Source organism: Apteryx rowi, unplaced genomic scaffold, assembly GCF_003343035.1.
Source record: "Apteryx rowi isolate R43461 unplaced genomic scaffold, aptRow1 scaffold_78, whole genome shotgun sequence".
In the NCBI taxonomy this organism is placed as follows: domain Eukaryota; kingdom Metazoa; phylum Chordata; class Aves; order Apterygiformes; family Apterygidae; genus Apteryx; species Apteryx rowi.
The window spans coordinates 1,629,021-1,651,788 of NW_020451071.1; the positions used below are offsets into that span (position 1 = coordinate 1,629,021).

The window sequence follows — 22,768 nt, forward strand, 5'->3', positions numbered from 1 at the left end:
TTTGATATCACATGGATATATTTGTATTTTAATTCAAAAGCGAGATTGCAGTATATTTTTTTCACAAGTTTTTTTACTTCAATTAAGACCAGTTTTGCAGTTGTCACTGAACATGCCAGGACTCAAGTTGGTTTTCCTCCAGTTGGGGGTAGAGGATTACGTGCAGAATAAAGGCAGAATTGACTTAAAGAGAAGGGAGAACTCCAGTTTTCCAAGTTTTTGTGTGATGGTTATAAATCCAGATGGTTTCTTACCAGTCATGTCTTTTTAAATACTTCCATAGGAAAAAAAAAAAATACTATAGTTCTGTTTAGTTTAAGAATGGACACCAGCATTGTTTATTATGCGTAATAAAAAACACATAGTGCATAAAGCTTAATTTTAAAATACCAATCCAGCAGTAATTTTGTAGACCATCTGTTAGCCTGCACAGTCTACCCCTTGGACATTCAGAAAATGTTAGAAGTTTAATTTATTATAATTTAAACATTTTTTCCAGTCATCAGGTTTTGGTTTTTATTCATTTTCAAATAGTTCTAAAATTCCTCTTCCTGCAGATTTCAGTGATTTTATTAAGTATGTTAAGAAAAGACTTTTTTTTTTTAAGATGAAAGGTTTAAAGTTTTTTTTTTTTTTTTTTTTTTTAAGGGTTAATGGGAGCTTGTTAAGTAGTTGTAACAGAAGGTAGGATGATCACTGAGGGGGGGAAAACCAAGAGGAAGTTGTTGCTCACATGTAGAATAAGGAAGCAAAGAGGAACTGGAAAGACCTGTTTATAAAAAGAGTTAGGTTATACGTGTTGCAGCACAACGCAGAGCTATTAGAGCTAGCTCAATACCGGAAACAGTCCGAGTACAGGAGGACAGAGCTCTGCTTTAGCTAACTTATCCTGCAAATGAGGAGGAGGGAAATGCTACTGCAGATAGACTGCTTCCAGTACCTGAGCTTGCTCTCATATCTAAACTGCTTTTTCCTCCAACTTTTGAACTCAGAGAACCTCCTAATGTTTAATAATATGAAAAAAAACATCAGGGATTGCAGGGATCAGGAATTACTGAGTATTCTGTTACTTGGTGATAGTGAGGATGTGAAGAAATGATGATAAATTTTTGCTCGTGAACAAAATTTTGTTTGTGAAGTACTTTATTTTACAAAAATACTTTTTTTTTTTTTTTCTTTTGCCTTACAAATACTTCAGTGAAAAATACTGACCCGTAAACTTGTTTACAGTCTGAGTTGGTTGAATTTTCAGGTTTGCGAAGGGTAAATGGCAGGCAGGTTTGGAGGCAGTGTCAGTGTCAGCACTTGCACCTGGCCTCGCCTGCAGGCAGAGTCCTCTCGAACCGCTCTTCTTCGCGGGTGACGGGAGGTACCGCAGGGAGGGCCGGGGGTAAATACTTGCACCGTGAGTGCCCTGAGGTGGGGCCAGCGCCACGAGGAAGGACTCTCAGCGGGAACAGTAGCGCCCAGGGCGTAAGAACTTGCCGTTTTCCCCTTCTTCATTTCACAAGCAGCCTTTTTTCGTTTCTTCCGCCGTGCTGTATGCTGCTCCCTGTCTTGCATCCGCACAGCGGAAAGCTGCGTGCCCACCGATGGGCTGTGTGGAGGAAGAGAGGACAAACTGGGTGCTGCTCTGCGGCTGCTCCGAGTGAGAAGACTCGGCAGAGCTGGTCCATCTCTGGTAGGCAGGTCTGGCCGGTTGCAGGAGTTGACCCTGCCATGGCAGAAGAGCCTCCTGGGCGGTAGGGACCTGTGAGTCCAAGGCCAGAAGAAGTGTTGGGTGGATGCAGGCCTCGTAAGGTGAATCCAGCTTCTCTCCTGGGACTGAGCCCAGGTCAGGGCACTAGGGCTGGCTGGAGCTGAGCTTCAGCTCAATCCATCCATCCCATGAGGAATGTGAACTGGGAATAACCCTGTCTTCTGGGATCCCCTGCCGGGATCAGCAAGGGCCTTGAGGTTTGGAAGTTGGAGATGGAGGGAGAAGTAGGGGCTTGGGCTAGCTTCAAGGGCCTGGGTTGCCTGGAGCTCTGTGACAGGCCCGTGACGGGCTCTGCTTGCCCTACAGGGTCTTGCTGTCCCCCTGCACACTCCTACTGTGTTCATACAGTGATTATCCCGGAGCACAGTCCCCTGAGGAAGCCAGAATTCCTCATTGCTTTTCGGGCACCCTACATTTGAATCCAGTTTAAGGAGGAGCCTCTCCCCCCCCCCMAAAAAAAAACAAAAGTATGTTTTGCATAATATAATTTATTTGAGTTTTTCTTTGCCTTATTACTTGTGGCCTCAGTCTACACTGCAGTTGTATGCAGCTGTACAGAACTGTTTCTTTAAACAAATAAGCAAACTTCTAATTTAGGAAGGAGAAGTAGGGGTGTGCAGTGGTATAGATTGATGCGGTGGTTTTCTGGGGAAGCGTTGCAGGCTGCTGTAAGACTTAGTCCTTTCTTTTTGGCAGATCACATTTAAGGCAGATCCTTTTTGCCTTCATTTCAAGTGAAAAGAAGTTCCTTTGTCAAAGGTGGAGCAAAACAAACCATCATAGAAACATCGAGTGTCTCATTTGCAGAATAAATGATTTCAAGTTCTCCTGGGTCCACATGGAAAAAGTACAACACCGTCTTACCGGATGGCATGTTCTCCAAAACATCCTTTTTTTCTTTTTTTTTTTCTTTTCTTTTCTTTTTTTTTAAATGGCTGCCTTTTAATGATCTGCAGCTGAAAGCCCTTCCCTTTGCTCTTGGCAGCTCATACAGTCTTTATGGGGTGGAACAGGATTTTTTTTTTTTTTTTTTTTTTTTTNCCAGTGAAGAGTTTTAATCCTGCCAGTATTTAACTGAATCCAGGATTATTACTCTGTTGAAAGCTCTGCTTTTAGTTTTTACAGATGATGTTTAGTACATCTCAGAGCTGCATTCATGTTGTCAAAAATGCTTGATATGTTTGTCCATGGTAGCTTCAGAATTTCTAGAGGGTATTCATTATATTGGTATCAAATGATTGTGGTCTTCATTAGTAAAAATGAGTCACTTTCTCTTTCTAAAATGCTTATTTTCTCATTTACGTTCTATACTTCTGAATTAATGTTTTTTAAATACTCGGCATTTGATTTTGCCTTTGAAGAAGAATAATAAAGTATTACAAAGACTGTAAAATAAGATGCTTATTTGAACGTGGTTGATGAGTACACAGAAACAGAATAGTTGGGAAGAAATCCTAAGATGCTTTAACTTAACTTTCCCTTAGTAAAGTGATTAAGAAGCAAAAAGGACATCCTGAGTTGTCTGAAACATTACTTTGTGACTTTTATAGACTTTGCTGATAATGTTGTAAAGCCAGCTGTCTTATATCCTGTACATAAGAAGGAAGGCTGTGGAAAAACACCTGTTTCAGAATTGGTTGCTTTTATTTCTGATTTTCTGTAAGTTTGTTTCACTTTTAAAAAAATCTTATTTTACATGGATATTCTGTCATTTCTTCTGAGTTGCTCCTTACAAGTTTACGTATTTGTCTAGGTAATACACACCAAAAATACCTGCTGAATAAACAGAGAACAGTTGATGTTTAGTGCTACAGTTATCTGCTGTTTTAAGTAGTACTTTCTCACAGTGTTTTAGAACTTCAGCTGTATAAAACTCTGGTGCAAGAAGGTCATTACTTTAAAAAGTAGTGTGTGAAGTTGCTGTAGAATATTATGGACTAAAACCTGGTTAACTTATATAGAACTTCAGGCTTCATATTGCACGTGAACAAATTCACTGGAAGTTTCCTCATTTGGATGAAGTGCAAGTATGAGGCATTCAGATCCCCCAGTCCAGCAGCTCAGAAAGAGTTACTCAACTTGGTTACTTTTCCAGTTGTGACTAAGGGGCCAATTAGCAGCATCCGGAATAAGACTGCAGCCTAGGTAAAAATAGATGGCATTTGGAGAAGCTGGGGGCTGTTTTGGAGAAGGTCTTCAGCTACAGACCGAGAGAGGCAGCACAAAAGAGGCAAGCTTCCGAAAGCAGCGTTACAGACATGACTGTGAGAGGCTCCATAAGCAGGCAAAAGGTACGAGCAGCCCAGAGAAATGGCAGGAATTAATATGAAATCTGACCTTCAAACTGCAGGGTCTCCGGGTTGCTGCAGAAGGAACGTCCGAGCTGGGTTCTTCCCTCCTTGCTGACAAGAGGGGTAGTGCTAACATTGATGTTAAAGTGCAACAAGCTGTGACATCCTCTGAAATGGCAAGGAGTGAGTATAAAGCTCACTGGATTTTGGGGTCTTATATTCGGGACTGATACTTTAGTGCTTTTGCCAGAGGAAAGAGTAATGCACACAGCAGCGCTGCTTCAGTAGGTTTGCTGGAAGGGGATGAGTTGACTTCTGCCTGAGTCTCTGAGACCAAATAACTGAGTGGTGTGCCAGCATTAGGGAGGTGAACTTGATGGCATGGGATTGTATATTGCAGTTATAATTTCATCCTGTGACTGCAACAGTTTCCACAGTCCTTCTTTGTCATTTCTGTAGGATACTGAAGCTGCCAGGTTGGTATAGTTCAAAACTCTTTTGTTCTTTGCTGACCTACTTTGTCTGCACGTTGGCTATTGGATTGGGAAAGGGCCGCCTGTATATGTGCCCACTGCTACAGCCTGAATGTAGTGTTAAGAGGAGGTAGAATGCTGTCTGTGCCTTCTGTTGATAAACTTCAGTCCAATGGAGGTAATTACTTAAAATACTCATTTTTAGTTGTAAATGGTATGTTCTACTTGTAATATTATTTAATAATGTATTASTGAATTTGATATTTCATAAAAATATTGAAGGCAAGAAAGTCCTATTTATTAACATCTAGTTAAAAGTGGAGAATACTTTTTCTTTTTTAATACGCAGAGGGTGTGTGTAAGTTAAGAGTTCTTCCTGCTGCTCTGATAATGAACCTGCTACTTCCCAAAATGTTTGGCAGGCTAGAGAATGTGTGATGTCTGTATTCATATGGTCAGATACAAAGCATGTTTGCTATGCTATACATGCTTTCTTGATCAATGCTCTGTAGCTGCAAAGACGCTATAAAATGCCTTTTAAAAAATTATGTTAATTCACCAGCAGTGTATTTGGATAACCTCACTTATGAAGGAGTCCTTTCAGACTTGTGCCTCTAATATGGGTAAGCCTGCAAAATACACACTTTCCTGCTGAGTTTCTTCTCCATTAATTTTTAGTGGAATATATAACTGCTGAGATTGCTCTTCCTTTTCATGATTAGTAAGCAGTGAGCTTTCTGCCAATTAGTGCAATGGTGAAATCTCAGTTCCAATAAACTTGTGTAACGCTCCGTTGACTTCGGTAAGGACAGAGTGTTAACTGAAGATGACGTTTACAACAGCAGTATAGCTAAGGGTGAATATTGTTGATAATCTAGTTTTCAGCTGATCATCTTCAATATAAAAGCAACTTAACTAATGAGTAGTTTGGAGGGAGATAAAGAGGGTAGCAGTTGAAGAGCAGTGTTTGGTAACCACAGAGGAAAGATTTTAATTATATTTAATGCCCAAGCAGTTATGTCTTGTTAATATTTGTAATAATTCAAACTCACAAAGTTTTGCAGAGTGACTTTTGGTGTGCAGCAAAGTGCTGTCTTTGGTTATATTAGTTGCGTGACATCCTTATCTGTGTAGTTTTCAGTTGTCTTGAACTTGCTTATGGATCTTAACAATTTATTACAAAACCTTTGTAATGGGTCAAATATTTGTTTTTAAAGATAGTATACAGTTATAGGCTACTGGTCATATTGCAGAGGGGATAAATAATCTCTAGTGAAACTCACTTCAGATGCCAGGGCCCAGCGATTGTCAGATATATTTGTCTGGGCGATAGGCGCATTTCTGAGGGACAAAAAGTACAATGATTGACATACATGCATGCAGGTAAATGTGTTCTGCAGAAAAAAAACTCCCCCCCCCCTTTTTTTTTTTTTTTTATTTAGCATTTTCTGAAGAGGTCAGAGGTAAAGATAATATGAAAAAGCTTCCATACGCATTATGCTAATGCAAGGCTATGATAAGGGTTGTTCTTTAGACAGATACAGATACTCCTAAATGAGGTCTTTGCTCTCTAGAACTTTGTGTTGGGGAGATGAAATATCTAGTCCGTTTAATATTCAGATAGTAAAAAAAAAGTTGCTCTTTAAAAGATTAAAAAAAAAGTGTCCTAATATTCGAATTCAAACTTCAAATTTTAGCAAAAATACCATACTTAGGTGTAACAGAGCAATGAACTCTCATTTATTAGTAATTATCGTTCACATTTAGTCTCTCGTGTACATGGCTTTAAAATGGGTAACTTGAGATGTGCCATTCTCTGATGGAGAAGGTGCATCCAATTTTTAAAGGGATAGTTGATATTTTTGCATAGAAATATTTAATGGTAATGCCAATAACATAAATTACCCAGCACAATGCAGAATAACTTGACAGATTATTGGGAAATGTTGCATAATAGCAAAGATGATAAATGCTGTGTTTTCTCTCTATTGTGGAATTGCTCCAGATCCTCAATAACCTAAAGAAGATTGCTGTAGAAATGATCTGGTATGGGGATATATTTCTGTGTACCAGTGAATGTGGAGAACTCTACAATAATTGCAAAAGCAAAATGAAATACTAAAGGAGATTTGTTTATTTGTTTGTTTTTGTCATTCAGACAGATCTACTAGGCTTGGCAATACATGAAAGGGCATTCCCTTAATTAACAGCTTGACTGTTGAGTTATTGCCATAAGGTATTGAATCACATAGGGTCAGCTCTAAGGCTCAGACTATCTGAAGAGTAGCTGGTTGAGCCTGAATACTAGAAAGCCTTATGCAAGGAAAATGGCTTGAAGAGGGAATGATGTGGCAACCTCCTTTCTTGAAAAGTAAGCTATGTGGTTCGCTTGTGAGTGCAAAGTCCTCACAGAGCACCTTTGAGCACTGCTTGCCAACGGAGAAACTAGACAGGAGGTGTGAGCCCCACGTATAGATCAGGACGTGCCTTCAGGTTTTCCTGGGTTTTGTCGCAACTCAGCTGGGATGTGGCGAGGCTTATGCTGTCGGTGCCTGGGAAACACGGATCAGTAGCGAATGCTGTAGCCAGTGTTCCCAAGGGACACGCTACCACAGACGCATCTCCTCCCAACTCACACCCCGGCTTGTTTTTGATGTAACGCTGGACCTAGTTTGAGGTGTTGATTCCAATCTCAGAGGAGCTCAATGGGCTGAACCCGTAGTATTTAAAAGACTAAATGAATAATAAAGTCCCAAACCAAGAATTTTGCTGTCCTGTCGTGCTGGAACTTGTGCAGGAAGAGGAAACCTGTGTCAGCAAAGGAGCTTTCTGAGGGGTCCTTTTGGGGACTGCAGGATGCACTTTCTCAGCTTGCTTCCCCATTTTCCATCATAATGTCAAAGGGTGTTTATTAAATCTTGCCCTTTTTCTTACACAAACATGACACCTTGTATTGTGTATATAGTTCCATAAAATTCTTACTCCATTGCACACATTTCTCCCTCCTTGGAGAGAATGAGAAAGCAAACACATGATGGACAGTCAAATTGCTTAGTGCGTTACTGGAAAGTATTGAGAAACTATTTTGATAAATTAGCATAAACAGAATATGTTCTTGACTAAAGATAGATGACTATGCTACCAACTGAGAAGAGAATAGGAGCTATGTCTTTCAGGGTTCAATTAAACTGTTCTAAATTGTTCTTTATATAACTTTATACTTTATATGTGTTTATATTATTTAGGTTAATAAGTGTAAATATTTCTTAATGCTGGCCTCAGCTCTTGAACAGTGGGATTTATACATAAAACAGCTCTCACTTCATTCACAAATGAACAGAAGTAATTAAGTACTCCACTGACTTCTGGGATAAATTAGTGGGTCGGTCTAAAGCAGAGTAGCACTCCTAGTGCTTGTTCTGAACCCATTTGGTTGAGAATTGTGTTTGGGTTTCAGATGCTGTCAGTTCAATTCTTTGCAAGCATCTAAGTGTTTCTGAATAAATTTCATAGGGCAACTTGGCCATCCTTTAGTGTGAACAAAATGAATATTGCATATTTTTATTTGGGCATGCAGCAGTTTCAGAACACTTGAGAAGCAAGGTATAATTTTTGCACTCTTACAGGAAGAATATACAGCTTTACAATTTTATCGTGACTTCATTATGTACTTAATGTACCAAACAAATAAATTCAAATACAAGTCCTGAATTGCCTTGTGACTGCAGTTACAATGAATGGTAACTATAGGATTGCAGTGATATGTTTGTATTCTTATATTTGATAGTCATTATAGAACAAAACCTTCTCATGTCATGTAGTAAAAAGGAGAGGTTTTTGTGATCGGATAAGAATCTTACCAAAAAAAGATGGTAATACTCTTAAGGATTCTTCTGTCTTAGGTCAGAAGGCCAGAGTGTTTTTTCATAGAGGTGATTCCTAATAGTCTGGAACTTGTAAACATTTTTCTATTTTTTAGATTTTTTGCCATCTAAGGAACCTGGTAATCATGAAATGTTCATTATGAATTGCCGATCTTGCCGTTTTCTGATAAATTTCTTTAAATTACAACACAAAGAAAATTTGCACACTCTGTAGCAAGATAAAGTTGAAGTTGTGGTGCAGTCCGTGATCCTCTACAATTAGCAGACACAAAGTACAAGGTAAAAATGATACGAGCATAGCATTACGGAGTTGAAATAATGAGCCAAGACCTGTATCTGGACTGACATTTGGAATACCAGCACTCTGCTGAAAACTTGGGAATGGATAGAGGAGGACAGTGGTCTTAGAGACCAGCTAGACAATTAAAAATACCCATTAGAAAGCAGCCTGAAGGGCTGTTAGTGATTTTAATGGAAAGAAAGACGAAAGGAGTAGGCTGGTGCAGTAGGGCACGAAGTTACTGATCATGTACCCTTGTTTGACTTAAATAATTGGAGAAATCACTTGAAAGATGAGGTGTCTCTGTTTGCATGGTGCTCCTGGCTCTGGTATTTGTAATGTGTTTTAGGGCAGAGGGGTTGAGCAAGTAGAAAGGAATTCGGTTGTTAAGTTCAGCTTATTTTGCTTTTGTTCTACTTGTAGCTTTTGCTTTTCAAACATGTGCTGAAAAACCTGAGTTTAATTCTGACTAAATATATCTTTTCCTTGTTTTTATTATCGAGCCTATTTGCTTTGGGCATAAAATGACTCCAGTAATTATCAAGTGGTCAATCTGGATAAGTAAAAATAAAGTAGCATGTGAAGGTGTCCCACAGGACCAGCATTTAGTCATCTGCTTCAGGAAACCAGGGCTGGGAAATGTTGCTTGAGAACATAGGAGGGAACAATGTCAGCCAGAAAATAATTGGAAAGAATCATTTTTTAGGCATAAACCTGTTTTTTTTTCTTTTAAAGAGATTCCTAATGCATCAAGTATAGTCATGTTTCAAAGCTGAACGTCAAAGATAGTCTCAGTTGTTAGAAGACCTAGAGCAGGAATCGTTTGGAGTATGCTTATTCGGTAGAGACCAAAACCATGGAGTTATATGAACTGATATAATGCCAGAAGCAATGTAGTCACATTAAGGTGGTACTTTGCCACAGCAACTACAAAACAAGTTACCCCAGTGGAGATACCCATGGTAACATAGCTGGAGCTAACTTGAGTCGAATGAAGGCAGGAGCAATACCATGTTCTTAGCTACTAATGTTGGAGTGTCAAGAAACCTAAGGGCAAAGATTTTTTTCTTGCAGAGTCTTGTATTTGTAGTGGAACAGGATGTTAAAATTTTGAGAGCTTTAGATTTGTGGGTGTTTTGATTCTGAATCTAAGGATGTTCTAACGCAGCTCAGGGAGCTCCGAAGTCTGAGCTGAGCATACCAGATTTTAGCATTGTCTCCCAGCAAACTGTTGGGTGGTTTTTACATACCTAGCTAAATTAACAGGCCTGTGCCTAAGAAGAAGAAAAAAATCCTATCAGTGGACATATGCTGATGTTTATGTAAATTCAGAAAATAGAAATGAGCAATTTCTTTCTTTCTTTTTTTTTTTTTAAGAGCTTTTAAAATAATCCATACCCTAATTTTTTTTTCCTTGCCCTTTGAGAACACCTTGAAAAGGAGCAGTTGCGTCTTTTCTAATGGTGGGAGGTTACCCAGAAGGTATGTGGCAAAGGTGTCCTGATATTTCCTTCAGTACCTCTGTTCAGTGTCCTCAAGTGACGGGACAGTTATGGGCAGCAGCTCTTTCTGGTGACAGTTCAGCAAACCTGGTGATTTTGACTCTCCTGAATGGAGGTTAGCTTATACTTGGAAAGTGCAATTCTGTAATATCCTACTTAATACAACTAGCATAAACTTTCTGAGCCAGTGTAAAAGAAACTTCAGTCACAGAATCACAGAATCACTGAGGTTGGAAGGGACCTCTGGAGATCATCTAGTCCAACCCCCCTGCTCAAGCAGGGTCACCTAGAGCACATTGCACAGGATTGCATCCAGGCGGCTTTTGAATATCTCCAGAGAAGGAGACTCCACCACCTCTCGGGGCAACCTGTTCCAGTGCTCTGTCACCCTCACAGTGAAAAAGTTTTTCCTCATGTTCAGATGGAACTGCCTGTGTTTCAGTTTGTGCCCGTTTCCTCGCGTCCTGTCGCTCGGCACCACTGAAAAGAGTCTGGCCCCACCTCTCGACACCCTCCCTTCAGATACTTGTACACGTTGATAAGATCTCCTCTCAGCCTTCTCTTCTCCAGGCTAAACAGGCCCAGCTCTCTCAGCCTTTCCTCCTAAGAGAGATGCTCCAGTCCCCTAATCATCTTTGTGGCCCTTYGCTGGACTTGCTCCAGTAGTGCCACATCCCTCTTGTACTGGGGAGCCCAGAACTGGACGCAGTACTCCAGATGTGGCCTCAGCAGGGCTGAGTAGAGGGGGAGAATCACCTCCCTCGACCTGCTGGCAACACTCTTCCTGATGCACCCCAGGATACCATTGGCCTTCTTGGCCACAAGGGCAGGAAAATTAGCCACAATAATTCTCAGTGCTTTGGCAAAGTATTTTTGTCTTATTCGGGGATCTTATGCTACGTATTCCATTTAGGAAATTGAAATAACATTTATGTGTATATTTGCCATTTTTTTTCCCTCCACTTAAAAAAAATATATATATCCCTAATCATTGTTTTTGAAATATTAGTAAAAAAAGTGAGAAGAGAAAGGATGGAAACACAAAATCTGTGATCAACTTGTGGCTAAAGAAAAAGTTTGAATTTCATGTCCAGGCAGCACTCACCCTAAATATTGTAACAGTGTAACAGTGTGTCAGGAATCCCCAGATACATGGTAGCTTGATCAAATCCAGCCCCTAGCTATCCTAACCACTAATTCATTCATTCCTGTTTTGCTTAAACACTTGGAGCTCCTGTTATTTCCTTTTTAAAACATTCCCTCCTTTCATTCTGTTACCTTTTCCCCTGCCAGTTTTTCCCCTCTGCCTTTTCCAAATCTGCTTATGCCCTGCCTCATTCTGTTTCTTAGTCTAATGCTTTTTGTTTGCTTTTGCTCTGGCTTCTTTGCCTTCCCACTCTCTTCCCTTCTTCTCACAATATTCACAGCTGCTTTCCTTTTCTTCCACCTCTTCTGAAATTTTTTTGGCACACTCATCCGCTTGGTTTTCTTTGCTCCCATCACTTTTTTTTAACTGAAATTCCTGTGTCATTTTTATCCTTTTCCATGCCTTCTCTGCTGTCTTCTTTAGCTCGTGTCGTTTTTGGCTTGAAGGTACTTGTAGTTAGAACTTTGACTGTCTTGGATTGTTCCTGTTAGTCCAGACTTTTCTCATTCATTGCAAAACTGAAAACTAACAAAAAGGGGATGAAAAGTGTTGTCAACTTTCTTAGTTTAGAAGGCATTGCTGCTCCGTTGTGAAAAGACACAGTTACTGCTGAGTAGCAGTTTTTAGTACTAGATGAGCAGTGTGAGGGACGCTGTACATTACTAAATATATTGTGAATCTCTATATTTTGGCAGGACCTAGAATAGAGCTTGGTAATCCCATGTTCCATTAGGTGTCCACAAGTTCTGAGCATCCTCTATATCGTCCCTGGACTGCTTATTCTTAGCTGAGACATTCAACAGGTTGATGTAACTTTGTTTCGTAGTGGATTCATCAGGTTACATTAGTGATCAAAAAGAGTGCCCCAGACTGGTAAAACCCAGGATACATTGGGAGTACTCTGCTCACTGGAAGGTGGCATATCCGCAGTGCTATGTTGCAAAAGGACTGTGTTAATGCAAAAAGTGTGGATGCAGTAGTATTTCGTTATAGCTCATCAGTAGCTTTGACAAATGAGCGTGTGGTTTTGGTCTGTGTCCAAACTGAAAGATGACCACGTCACAGATGCCGCTGGCATAGCCAGTGATGTCATGAGCAAGTGTTGGTCACAGACTGACAAAAGCAGAGCCTAAAGGAATCTTTTCCTCTCTAAACCTGGGCTGCCATGCTTCTGGATTGAGGGGTATTTGTGCACGTAAGAAGGCCTGAATTGTAGCCTGTACCATGCCTAATGTGCAAGTAGGCAAGAAGTTTAATGAAAGTTTCATAAACTTAAAAAATTCAAAAGCATATCTTTAAAAACACCCTTTATTGAAATTCATTTTGCTTTTATTCTTAGTCTTTTGCTGAAGGAAATAGCAGCCTTTCATCTGTGTAGCCTATTAAGAGGCTGAAGTCTGTAAGATTTTTACATGTGTGAGTAAAGAAAAAATTGCTTTAATATTTTTTTAAAGTATAACTGTGCTGCGAAAATGTGGCACTGTACATGCCTAAGTACATCTATGAGGGGTATTCTCTGTTACTTGTAATTCTGTTCCATACACACTCAAATCAAACGTAACATCTACACTGCTTTCAGACTGGCAAAATGAGGCTTGTGGAAGAGCTCTGTGAAAAGGGCCAGGCAGTATCARCAAACAAGAAGGGGAATCACAGGATCCTGGATCCCTGGGGAGCTACCCAGGAGACTCCCACTTGGTGACAACTTGTTCAGTTTGACCAGGGAGAGCTTTATGGTTGGGGAGAAATTCTCAATTTTGTGATGGATTATCTGGAGAGACACTGATTATCAGAAAAAGTGGTGAGGCACATCCTGTGATATACTGCTAACCGTGGATTTTGAACGTGCTGGAAACATTAATATGCTAATGCCATGCTGCTTTTTTTTTCTTTGGTGTTCACTCATGAAAGTCAGCTTGAGTTTGTCCCACTGTATTTATTGCGGTGTGAATAATGTTGGTGCTAGTTAGACTTTATATGTTTGCAACACAGTGCCTAAATGCTGTCCTGCCTGTATAATTATTAAGTATAAGAAATGAGTTGGTGAAACAGCTTTAAAAAAGCACCTATTACACGTGAATGATTACTGACTCCACAATGCATTCATAATATTGGCAGCCAGTCATGAAAATTAAATGAATGTAATCAGGATAGTGATTATTTTTCTGAAGAAGTGTGTGTAAGAAGTGAGGGAAAGCATTCATACTTCTTGGCCTCTTAAGACCAATATTCTACTGTGAAAAGTGTAGCCTGTTGTGCGATGGAGTATGTGTGACAGGCCTTTAGTTAACTGAAGTTTTGAGCTGGATTTCGGTAGACTTTCTCTTGAAGTGAGCATCTTGGAGAAGACCAAAAGGCTTTTTAATTCAAGCTTGCAAATTTTATCTGAATAAAAACTAAAAAGTTAGCTTCTTGTAAATGGAAACTTCTTAGTGACCTGTGAGGATAGATGTAGAAATGGAAAGATTAATGCACAACTCTGTCTGCTTAGTCTATGCAAGTAGGTCCTTGCTTCCATAGTTGGTTGTATTTAACTTGGTAGCCTTGCGAGGGACAGCAAACTTAATCCATTCCCTGTGGTCACCAGAAAATTCTTTCAGACAGCTCATTTCTCCAGCCCGATTCCACCTGACCAATTCTCCTTACAGGAATACAACATGTGACTGAGAACATGTGCACAAAATAAATCCTGTCCCTCATAATGTGTTTCTCTAGATGTACGCTGAGTGAGAGTATTCCAGATATTGTTCCTTTCTGTGATGCCAGTTTAGTCGCTATTTGGCTGTCCAGGAATAATTTTAATGCTCTGTGTAGTATGTTTGGTCATCAGTTCGGTCATCAGTGTGCATATCTGCACTTTTGGAGAAGAAAATCCATATAGAAAGTGGCCTGTTCTCTCTAAACCGCATTCTGTTTGACCACTGTTAGAGGCAGAGCCTGGGCTTGGTGAACTCCAGATTTGATTCAGAAGGACATTGCTGTTTTTTGCGGGGATCCTTTTTTTTTTAGTTTTTTTTGTTGTTGTTATTTTAGAGCTTTTTAGGCACAAGGAGATTTTACTTAAGTAGCAATATCATAATCCCAGACTTACAAAATACCTGGAATGAAACTGAAGCAGAATTGGGGGATTAATACCTCATTAAGTTGATAGGGAAACAATATAGGAAACAATCTCTGTTGATGGGGAAGTGAGTAATACGGAGTTTTCTGATGTCTGGAAATTATAAGCAAGTTCTTAAAATTAATGCAAGTCAAAAAAAAAAAAGAAGAAGAATGTTAATCTCTGCCCTCCCATTTGGACATATTATTTTGATTTTAGTACATGTTTATATTTTTCATGTTTAACCAAATGCTGCCTGTTTTTGCTAAAGTGCAAGATGATGGTGCTAGTTTTTTATGCAGAACTTTGTCTTCAAGCTAATGAATAACAGTAATTTATATGGAAACGATAGTTACTCTGACAGCATTATGCTAACAAATTTGTTATTCATAAACATTCTGAAAGCATGTATTTGGGTGAAGGGTAGACTGGGTGGGCATATCATGTTTTTACTTAACATTTTATTTGTAATCTGCAACATTTGTTGTGCTTTACTCTAATTCTAGGCCCTTTTCTCTCCTATGTCTGCAGTCGCGTGACTTTTTCTTGCAGCTGCAGTGCTGGCTTAAGCAGCTCAATCCCCTCCTCAGTCTTCACTCCCTGGCATTATACCCTTCATTGCAAACCTCCAGGATGAAGCGGATCAGGGAACTGATCCCAGGGCTCAGTGCCTCCCCCTCCTCCGGTTTTCACTACCATTCAGAGAAGCATGTTTAGAACCACTCCTCAATTCTCTAGATGTCATTCTGCTAGTCTGATATATAGTTTTGCTTTTCTGCTTGATCCAAAATCAGTTACTTTTAAATTATTTGCCTTTTTTAAACTTCTAAGCTATATACTTTATRATTTAATTATGAAAAGTGTAATGCTTATAAAGTATAAAGTTTGTATAGCGTAAACATGAGTATTTTCTACACATGTTCATGTCAGAAGGTTGTAGTGTGCCGGCAGATTTTGATTTCTTCAGGTGATAAAGGCTACAGAAGGCAGAGGCTGCAGAGATGACTGAGGAGAAGGCATGGGCTGGTTGGATTAGGATTATTTTGGAAAAAGGCTATGAAGAGAGAAGCTAAAATGCTTTGGCAATTTTAGAATTAGTATTTCAGCAGTTATAGTGACAATTGTTGGTCTGTATGCCTAAAAAATTATAATACCTTATCTTGATTTTGCTGATCACTTTTTAAACTTGATTTTGTTAACTTCTCTGATTATCATTTCCCGGATTTATTGGTACTTGCTCTCACTGAGCTCTCCTTTGTATATTCTGTGCATATCAAAAACTTTGTACTGTGTATTAAATGGGCAAAGGGAAAGATGACAAGGCTTTTAGTCTGAAAATTAACTTGTAAAAAAGATCTTTTTCTGAAAATAAGGAGGAGAATTCCCACAGTTGTCCAAACAGAAGCCTACCTTTCTTTAAATTTAGTTTTTAGCAATGTATTCTCTCATGTGCTTTGGACATAAATCCACATGCCACTTAGTCATGCCATTTTGATTTGTATAGATTATTAAATTATTCTCAATATTTACACAGATTTATTATAGCGGTTGCGCAACTTCCTCCTCTTTTAACCGAGGGCAAATGCAATGGTAATATTGAGGGTTACTAAATTTTGGGGCCTAAATGTTTGGCTGCTTGTCAACACAAGAGTAAAATGCTGCAAAATTCATTGAAAGCTCTGAGCATCCGTCTGCTGAGAACACGGTGATTTGCTGTTTTTCATCAGCTAATTGTGAACATTTATAATGAGTTGGGCACCACTTGCATTATTAGGTCTGTACGTCTGTGAAAGAGGGGTTAGAGGAATAAGGAAAGTGCCCCAAAAAACCCCTAATTACTTGGTCTTTGTGGGAAGATCGGGAACATGGAAAATTGATTTCATTGATTGCTGCTGCCCTCTTCCCATGCTGTGCATGTCCTGTCCCTGCCTTTCCCCCCAAAAATTTATCCTCAGAGACTTTTCCTGTTGGCAAGTAGAAAAAAATGACACTGTAGTTGTTACCCCATTCTCAAGACACCTCCAATTCCCAAGAACAGTTAAAAATATTATTGCATGAAACTTCTTTGAAATTTTATTTTGTAGAGTGAATCGTAATTTGYTTCATAAAGAAAAGCAGCTATGACCAGAACAGTGTTTTTTAGAGTTTGTTCACTTAGTGCTCGTAGCTTGCTGATGTGGTAAGGCTGGCATGAAATTCGGCTCATGTTCATATAGTAGTTTCTCTTGAGAAGAACTTAGTTATATTTTTTTCTTTCTCTTCCCACACCCTTAGCTTTCTAACAGAAAAAAGCCTTAGGGTTTCATGAGTTATTTTAATGCTTTACTTATTTTGTATTTAATACTGATACAACGTTAAAATGAGCATAAACTTGAGCCATTTTAGTCTGGTATAACTTGYTTTGAATTGAATCTCAATGGATTTCCATTTGATTTCTGCCTGCATTTTTCTTTGACAAAGCTTTGTGTAGTGTACTTGGCAGCCAAAGCAAAAGCATGCAAGTTATAGAAAACCGCAAACAAAAAATTATGTTTATATAACATTGTAGCTTTTATTGATACCATTTAGATGTTGTAAAGTTATATGGTGGATTACAGATAGCGTGAGAAAGGTGTAAGTTATAATTAAACGTAATGCTCTTCTTGAAAAATAAACAATTGCACTTGTATCTCTTTTCTAATTTGTATTTACAATATGTCTTTTGGAGGAAATTGTTAATTAATTGTGAATCGATTTGCTAATTCTGTAAAAGAGTGAACTTTGGACTCCATTTCTCCCCCCCCCCCCATTTTTTCCCCCCTCCATTATTAGAGGGAAGATAATCAAGAAAGAAGTAATGTGACCATTCATAAACACTTGGCCTCTTCGGGCCCGTGATCTCCTGTAGGGCTTCACACTGGTTCCTGCCTTAGACAGGACACTCGTAGAAGTGGCCTTTTCTGCACTGAGTGGGGGCTAATGACTTTCTCTTAACCCTGGACTTATCCTGAATTTTGGCACCGTCGGTTGTGAAGCATTTGAGTGTGTGCGTGTGTCTTGGTGAGTGGAACGGCTTTAGGATGCCCGGAGTTTGTTACCTGCTGTTCTCCCAAAGGGAATTCTTCTCCTTCAGAGCTCTTCTTGCTGGAGCTCTGCAGGACCACATTCCTTGTATCTTCTGTGCCATGGATGAATAAAGCCTGTGGGAATGTGGTATGGACGATTAAAAGGATGATATGAAGTGTGGTGTCATCACCATACCCCTTTTTTTCTTTTTTTTTTCTTTTCTTTTTTCTTTCTTTTTTTTGGACACAGCTGTTGCAGAGCATAGCCTAATGAATAGGAGACTGGTGCATGCTGCCTATATTGTCCATTAAACTTAGCCAAGATCTTGTCTGTTTTTTGTGGGAAACAGTCTGATAACCTATTGAATCCTGTAACAGCCGCAGCGCTGTGAGCGAAAGAAGGTTAAATACTGTTGTGCTTTACCGTGTCAGATCAAAAAGCACATAGAATATTTATTTGTACTGCAATCCATATTTATTAATTTTAGTGATTAAGCAATGCGGAGAGTAGATGCGAAGTGTCTCGGGGTCCTTGCATCTCTATCAGTACTTTTTAAAATCGCATTTTTAATGCGATGACCTTGTAATATTTCACAGATCTTTCAAACTTGAAATTAGTAACTGTTCTGTACATGGTTTTAATTAAAACAGGTTCAGGGTCCTTTGTCCTTAAAAGTACTGAAAATTCATCAGCTTCTGGTGTTTACCAAGTATTCCTAACTTGACAAACTCTATACCTGAAAGATAAGAATAAGCCTATCTCTGGTTGGCTTTTATGCTAGCATGTACAAGTCTTAAGAAATATAAACTTCAAAAAAAATTTTTTTTCAGAGTATTGAAAATTTTCTGGTTGAAGACAGCACAAATTTTCATTTGTATGTTGTATTGTTGCTTGGAAGATCCTTTGCTGGATTTTGGTGCTGACAGAGCTTTTGTGCCTTAAGAAAAAATACAAATGAAAGGAAGTGAAGTCCTCTCCAGTTTGAGAACGTTTCAAAATAAAAATACATATTTACTTTCTGCAGCTTTTCTGTTAACATTAGCCTCTTGTATAYGTGAACATTGGATAAACTAAGCTTTCTGTGCATTGTTTTGATATACCTGGTAGACTAGCAAGCCAGTAGGAGAGAAATTATCATTCTGTTTATTATTTTATTAAGTCTCTTATATGCTAAGAATTTAGAAAACAGAGCAAAAAAAGCAAGTAGTACCTTCTGCTTACTGTATTGGCCAAGCATGTATTATTTTGTGAGAAAATTTTGCTATTAATACATATTACATTTACGTAATATAGCGGGAAATCCTCATTGTCTTCTAGTAAAATTACAGTTAATTTTACTACAGAAACTCTCAACGTGGGGGTAAGGATTGAGACTGAAAAATTGTTTGCAGAGCTATAGTTTAAATGTATGTATTCATATAGAGTCGTAAGTGATGCAGTATTTTTGGAAATATAAATTAATAAAGCTTGATATATCTGACAGTTCTTTCTTCCTTCTCTAGGGTATAAGTTAACGACGGCTATTATCCTGAGTGGAAGCTGATGAATGTCAGCTTCCAGTGAAATTAGTGGTGTTTTGTAGAATTAAGTCTTAAATATGGTTGTATTTGTATTCTTCACTTAAGCCAGGCCTTTTTTGGTGAACCTTATTTTCTTGAGAGCGAATATTTAAATTACTACTACGACGTGATAATCAAGATCTCATAGAGTAAATAGTAATACGGTTCCTGTAAGGGGGTTCATTTGTTACTCTGAGCTCTGTTTTACGACAATTGTATGAATGCTGATTTCCTTTGAAACTGATCTTCAAAAAGAATTCCTGTTTTATATGAAGAGATGCCAGACTCACAAAGATTTCCTTTCTTGTTCCATAGACGTTCCATCTTCAGAGCAGCCTGAACTGTTCCTAAAGAAACTTCAACAGTGCTGTGTCATTTTTGACTTCATGGACACGCTTTCAGACCTTAAAATGAAAGAATACAAGCGCTCCACACTTAATGAACTGGTGGACTACATTACAATAAGCAGAGGCTGTTTGACAGAGCAGACTTACCCTGAAGTAGTTAGAATGGTGAGTTTCTTCTTTCTCATGGTCTCTTTAAATCCACTTGCAATTCCAATTATGCATTGTGAGCCAAATTGAAACCAGGAGTAGGTGGATTAAATGAGGCCTTTGGTTTGTATTTTCTGCTGGACATCACTTGGGGATAATTCTCCAAAGACAAAAATATTAATTTTTATATATACTTAATTAAAGTCAAATAGATGATGGATATTGTAGTGCCAGAAATGCATGAAAGGAAACCTGGATTGTTTCCTCATAGAGAAAGCCAGCAGCCACAAAATCGGAGATTTTTTTTTTTATTCTCCCAAGTATAAACAATGGAATAATTTTTAGAAGTTTCTTTTCTTTCTTTGAACTTTATCCAAGCTTTTGAGTGTGTATTGAAGCTTTGTGATAGCTAAAAGTATGTACAGGTAATTATTTTTAAATAATAAATGGTAAAAATATTGCACAGGTGTGAAAATTTCATGGTTGTATTTTGTCGATTCATAGCAGCTGCAGTTAAAGAGTCAGAAAGATTAATCAATAATAATGCCATACCTTGTGTTTATAAATCATCAAAAAATAAAAGTTTTCAGTGTAAAAATGAAACCAGCACCAGATGCTGTGTTGTGAAGAATATTCATTGTGATTTGCAAGATAAATCACTGCTGTAAAATGTTTATACTACCATATGGTATTATAACCTGTTATCTGAATCAGAAGACAATGAGTTAAATATATATTTGATAATGTTGGTTTTCTAATGGTACTGTACAGTCATGGAATCCGCTAACCGCGTGCTGTAAGAGAAACATGAATATTTTTCACTAGATTGTACTGCATTATATATGCTCCTTATTTCTTTTCTGACACACAGATACATGATGTATTGCTTGTCTGTAATATTTAAAAATAGCTGAAAATTGTGACAGAATAGTCAAGCAGCTAACAGTGAAGAAAAACAGAATTAAGGGTGTATGGAAAAAATCTTAATATGGCTTCTTACTGTGTATGCATTCTCATAAAGTCTATAATTACGCGATCAGATTCTTCCCCCTTCTCCCTTTCCTTCCCTCCTTTTTTCCCTCCCGTACTGGACCAGGCTTCTGAATGAACCGCTCTTCCGTCTGTTGTATTATTTGCTCGGCATGTGGGCTAATGCGACATTCGCACATTGGTCTGAATACAGAATTACTAGTATCCTGCTGAACTCTTCAGCTGGTGCTGCACTGTAGCATTTTAAATGCTCTGCAAACGCTACTTTCATCATACCCCTTGAGATGAGCAAATGACACACCGCTTGTATGGACAGGACACTGCTGCGCATGCAACTTTATCAAAACCAGTTGCGTTGTTTTTTTTGTGTCCCACCTTTTGGGAGCTTTAGCATTTCAGCTATTCAGGTYGTATTCTCTCTTTGGCTTTGGTTATAGTTGCTCACTGTAGCAACGTTCGTAGAATCAAGGCTCTGCAGATTAGTGTTGTCTTAAGTTGCACTCCCAGAAAATAAGGAACATTTGATCTGTAACTGCTCGTGAAGATTGATTCGAACCATGAATCATAACCTGTGAATCTTAACATGAACTGTGAGGCACAAACCCCTTTTGCTAGCATGTCCTACTGTCCTTGCAGCCACGGATGTTGACGCACAAGAGCGTTTTTATCTTAAGGAAATGAAGCATTGCCTAAATTGTTTGACTAGGAATAGTGGTGTAAATAATTTACTTAACACAGGTTTGTAACTGCAATACGGAGCAGTTGTTGGAAGCGAAGACACAGTGTAAATTTTTCTGGTGGATTTCACAGGTATTTGCTAGTAGAGATTCAGGAATTTCTGGTTTCAGCCCCCTTCACTGTGATGGGAAAGTGGTCTATCTTGCTTTCCCCTGTGTTCCCCTGACCCTTTCATTGCATCAGTCCTCCACCCTTCTTTCTCCTGCCTTGTATTTGGGCTCCAGTGCTGAACTCAAGCTACAGTTTCTCCTCCCTGTGAGGGTACTTAAGCAGGTGAAGACTGAGAATACTCTTAAGTCCCTTATCAAGCTCTTCAGTGGCCCATGACTGTCAAGAGAAGCAATTGCAGGGAGAATCATGGCCAAAGTGATGTGTGTCATTGGAAAGGACCATGTTAGAGCTAATGTCCTGGCCAAATTTGCATGGATTCTCATAAAGTGCCACTTTGATTCCTCTTCTAAATCTAAGTCCCCTTCTCAAAGTAGAAGAGTTTTAGAGTTTTCCATGAAACAGGATTTTTACAAATAAAAAGGCGCATAAGAAATTAGGGAAGTAGACGTATTTTTTCCGGAGGAATTTCCTGAGAAATGACTGAATTGCTTCTTTTTTATTTTTTAGTTTTCTAAGAAGCTGTAGCCTGCAACAGACGCCTCTGTTTTGATGAGTGTGTAAGCTATTGAAAAAAATGTTTTAAAAAGAGAGAAGCTGGAGTACTGTAATTGTGCATATTGCAACCTGTGATGTTTTTAATGTACATGCTGTTGCAAAAACACTTTGGTTGTATTCTGTGAGCAGGATGCTCTGCTCTACTATTGAATTCACGTGGGTGAAGCTATGGTTAATGCATGAATGATTTCCATCACTCATCCCAGTGAATGCTAATGCAGTATTTATGCTAAACTACATCATCAGGGATTTTGTGTGTTGCAGGTATTTTGTATTTTACAGGTAGGCTTTCTGGTAAAAGTGCTATTTTTCCTTCTGATTTTTTGTCGAAAAAAGCAAGAGTTTTCTAATACCTTTGAGTGCAATTAATACAGGAGGGAAAGGTAGAATTCCTAATATACAAAATGAGCTTTCATCACGTATTGCCTGGCCAGCAGAAAGCTTTTGTCTACTCTGGGGACAGCAAATCACTGCTGGTGGAGAGAAAATGTGGCATTAGGTTTGGTGTAACTTGTTCTTTGCAATAAGTGCATGTTCTTGTTTAAAGCTGACCAGGGCTCATATTCTTAAACTGAGATAGACTTAACTGTGTACAGTTGACTTCCTAAGCCTGAGATCAGCTCTCTTGTGCAATTGCCACCGTTATCTGCTCTTGCGGATTTTCTTCTAGGTCTCCGACTGTGTTCACAAATGACCTGTCAAGCTGACAAGCTCTGACCTGTCATGATACAGAAGAAAACAGCAGTACTTATATTCTTACCAAGTTAGTGTCTGTGGACTGCCTGCCACAGTTGTTATGGGAGTGTTTTGTTTGAAAGACCAGTATCTTAAAACTTATCA

The 22,768-nt window shown here is 38.8% G+C and overlaps 1 protein-coding gene across 3 annotated transcripts in view; it reads left to right on the plus strand.

The window, feature by feature from the left end:
* Positions 1 to 22,768, plus strand: part of PPP2R5E (protein phosphatase 2 regulatory subunit B'epsilon) — a 74,486-nt gene that overhangs the window by 21,592 nt on the left and 30,126 nt on the right. For all 3 annotated transcript variants that reach the window (XM_026088630.1, XM_026088631.1, XM_026088632.1), the window contains exon 2: positions 19,356 to 19,552. In XM_026088630.1, the coding sequence (XP_025944415.1) occupies positions 19,356 to 19,552 (197 nt within the window). The remainder of the gene's footprint in view (positions 1 to 19,355; positions 19,553 to 22,768) is intronic.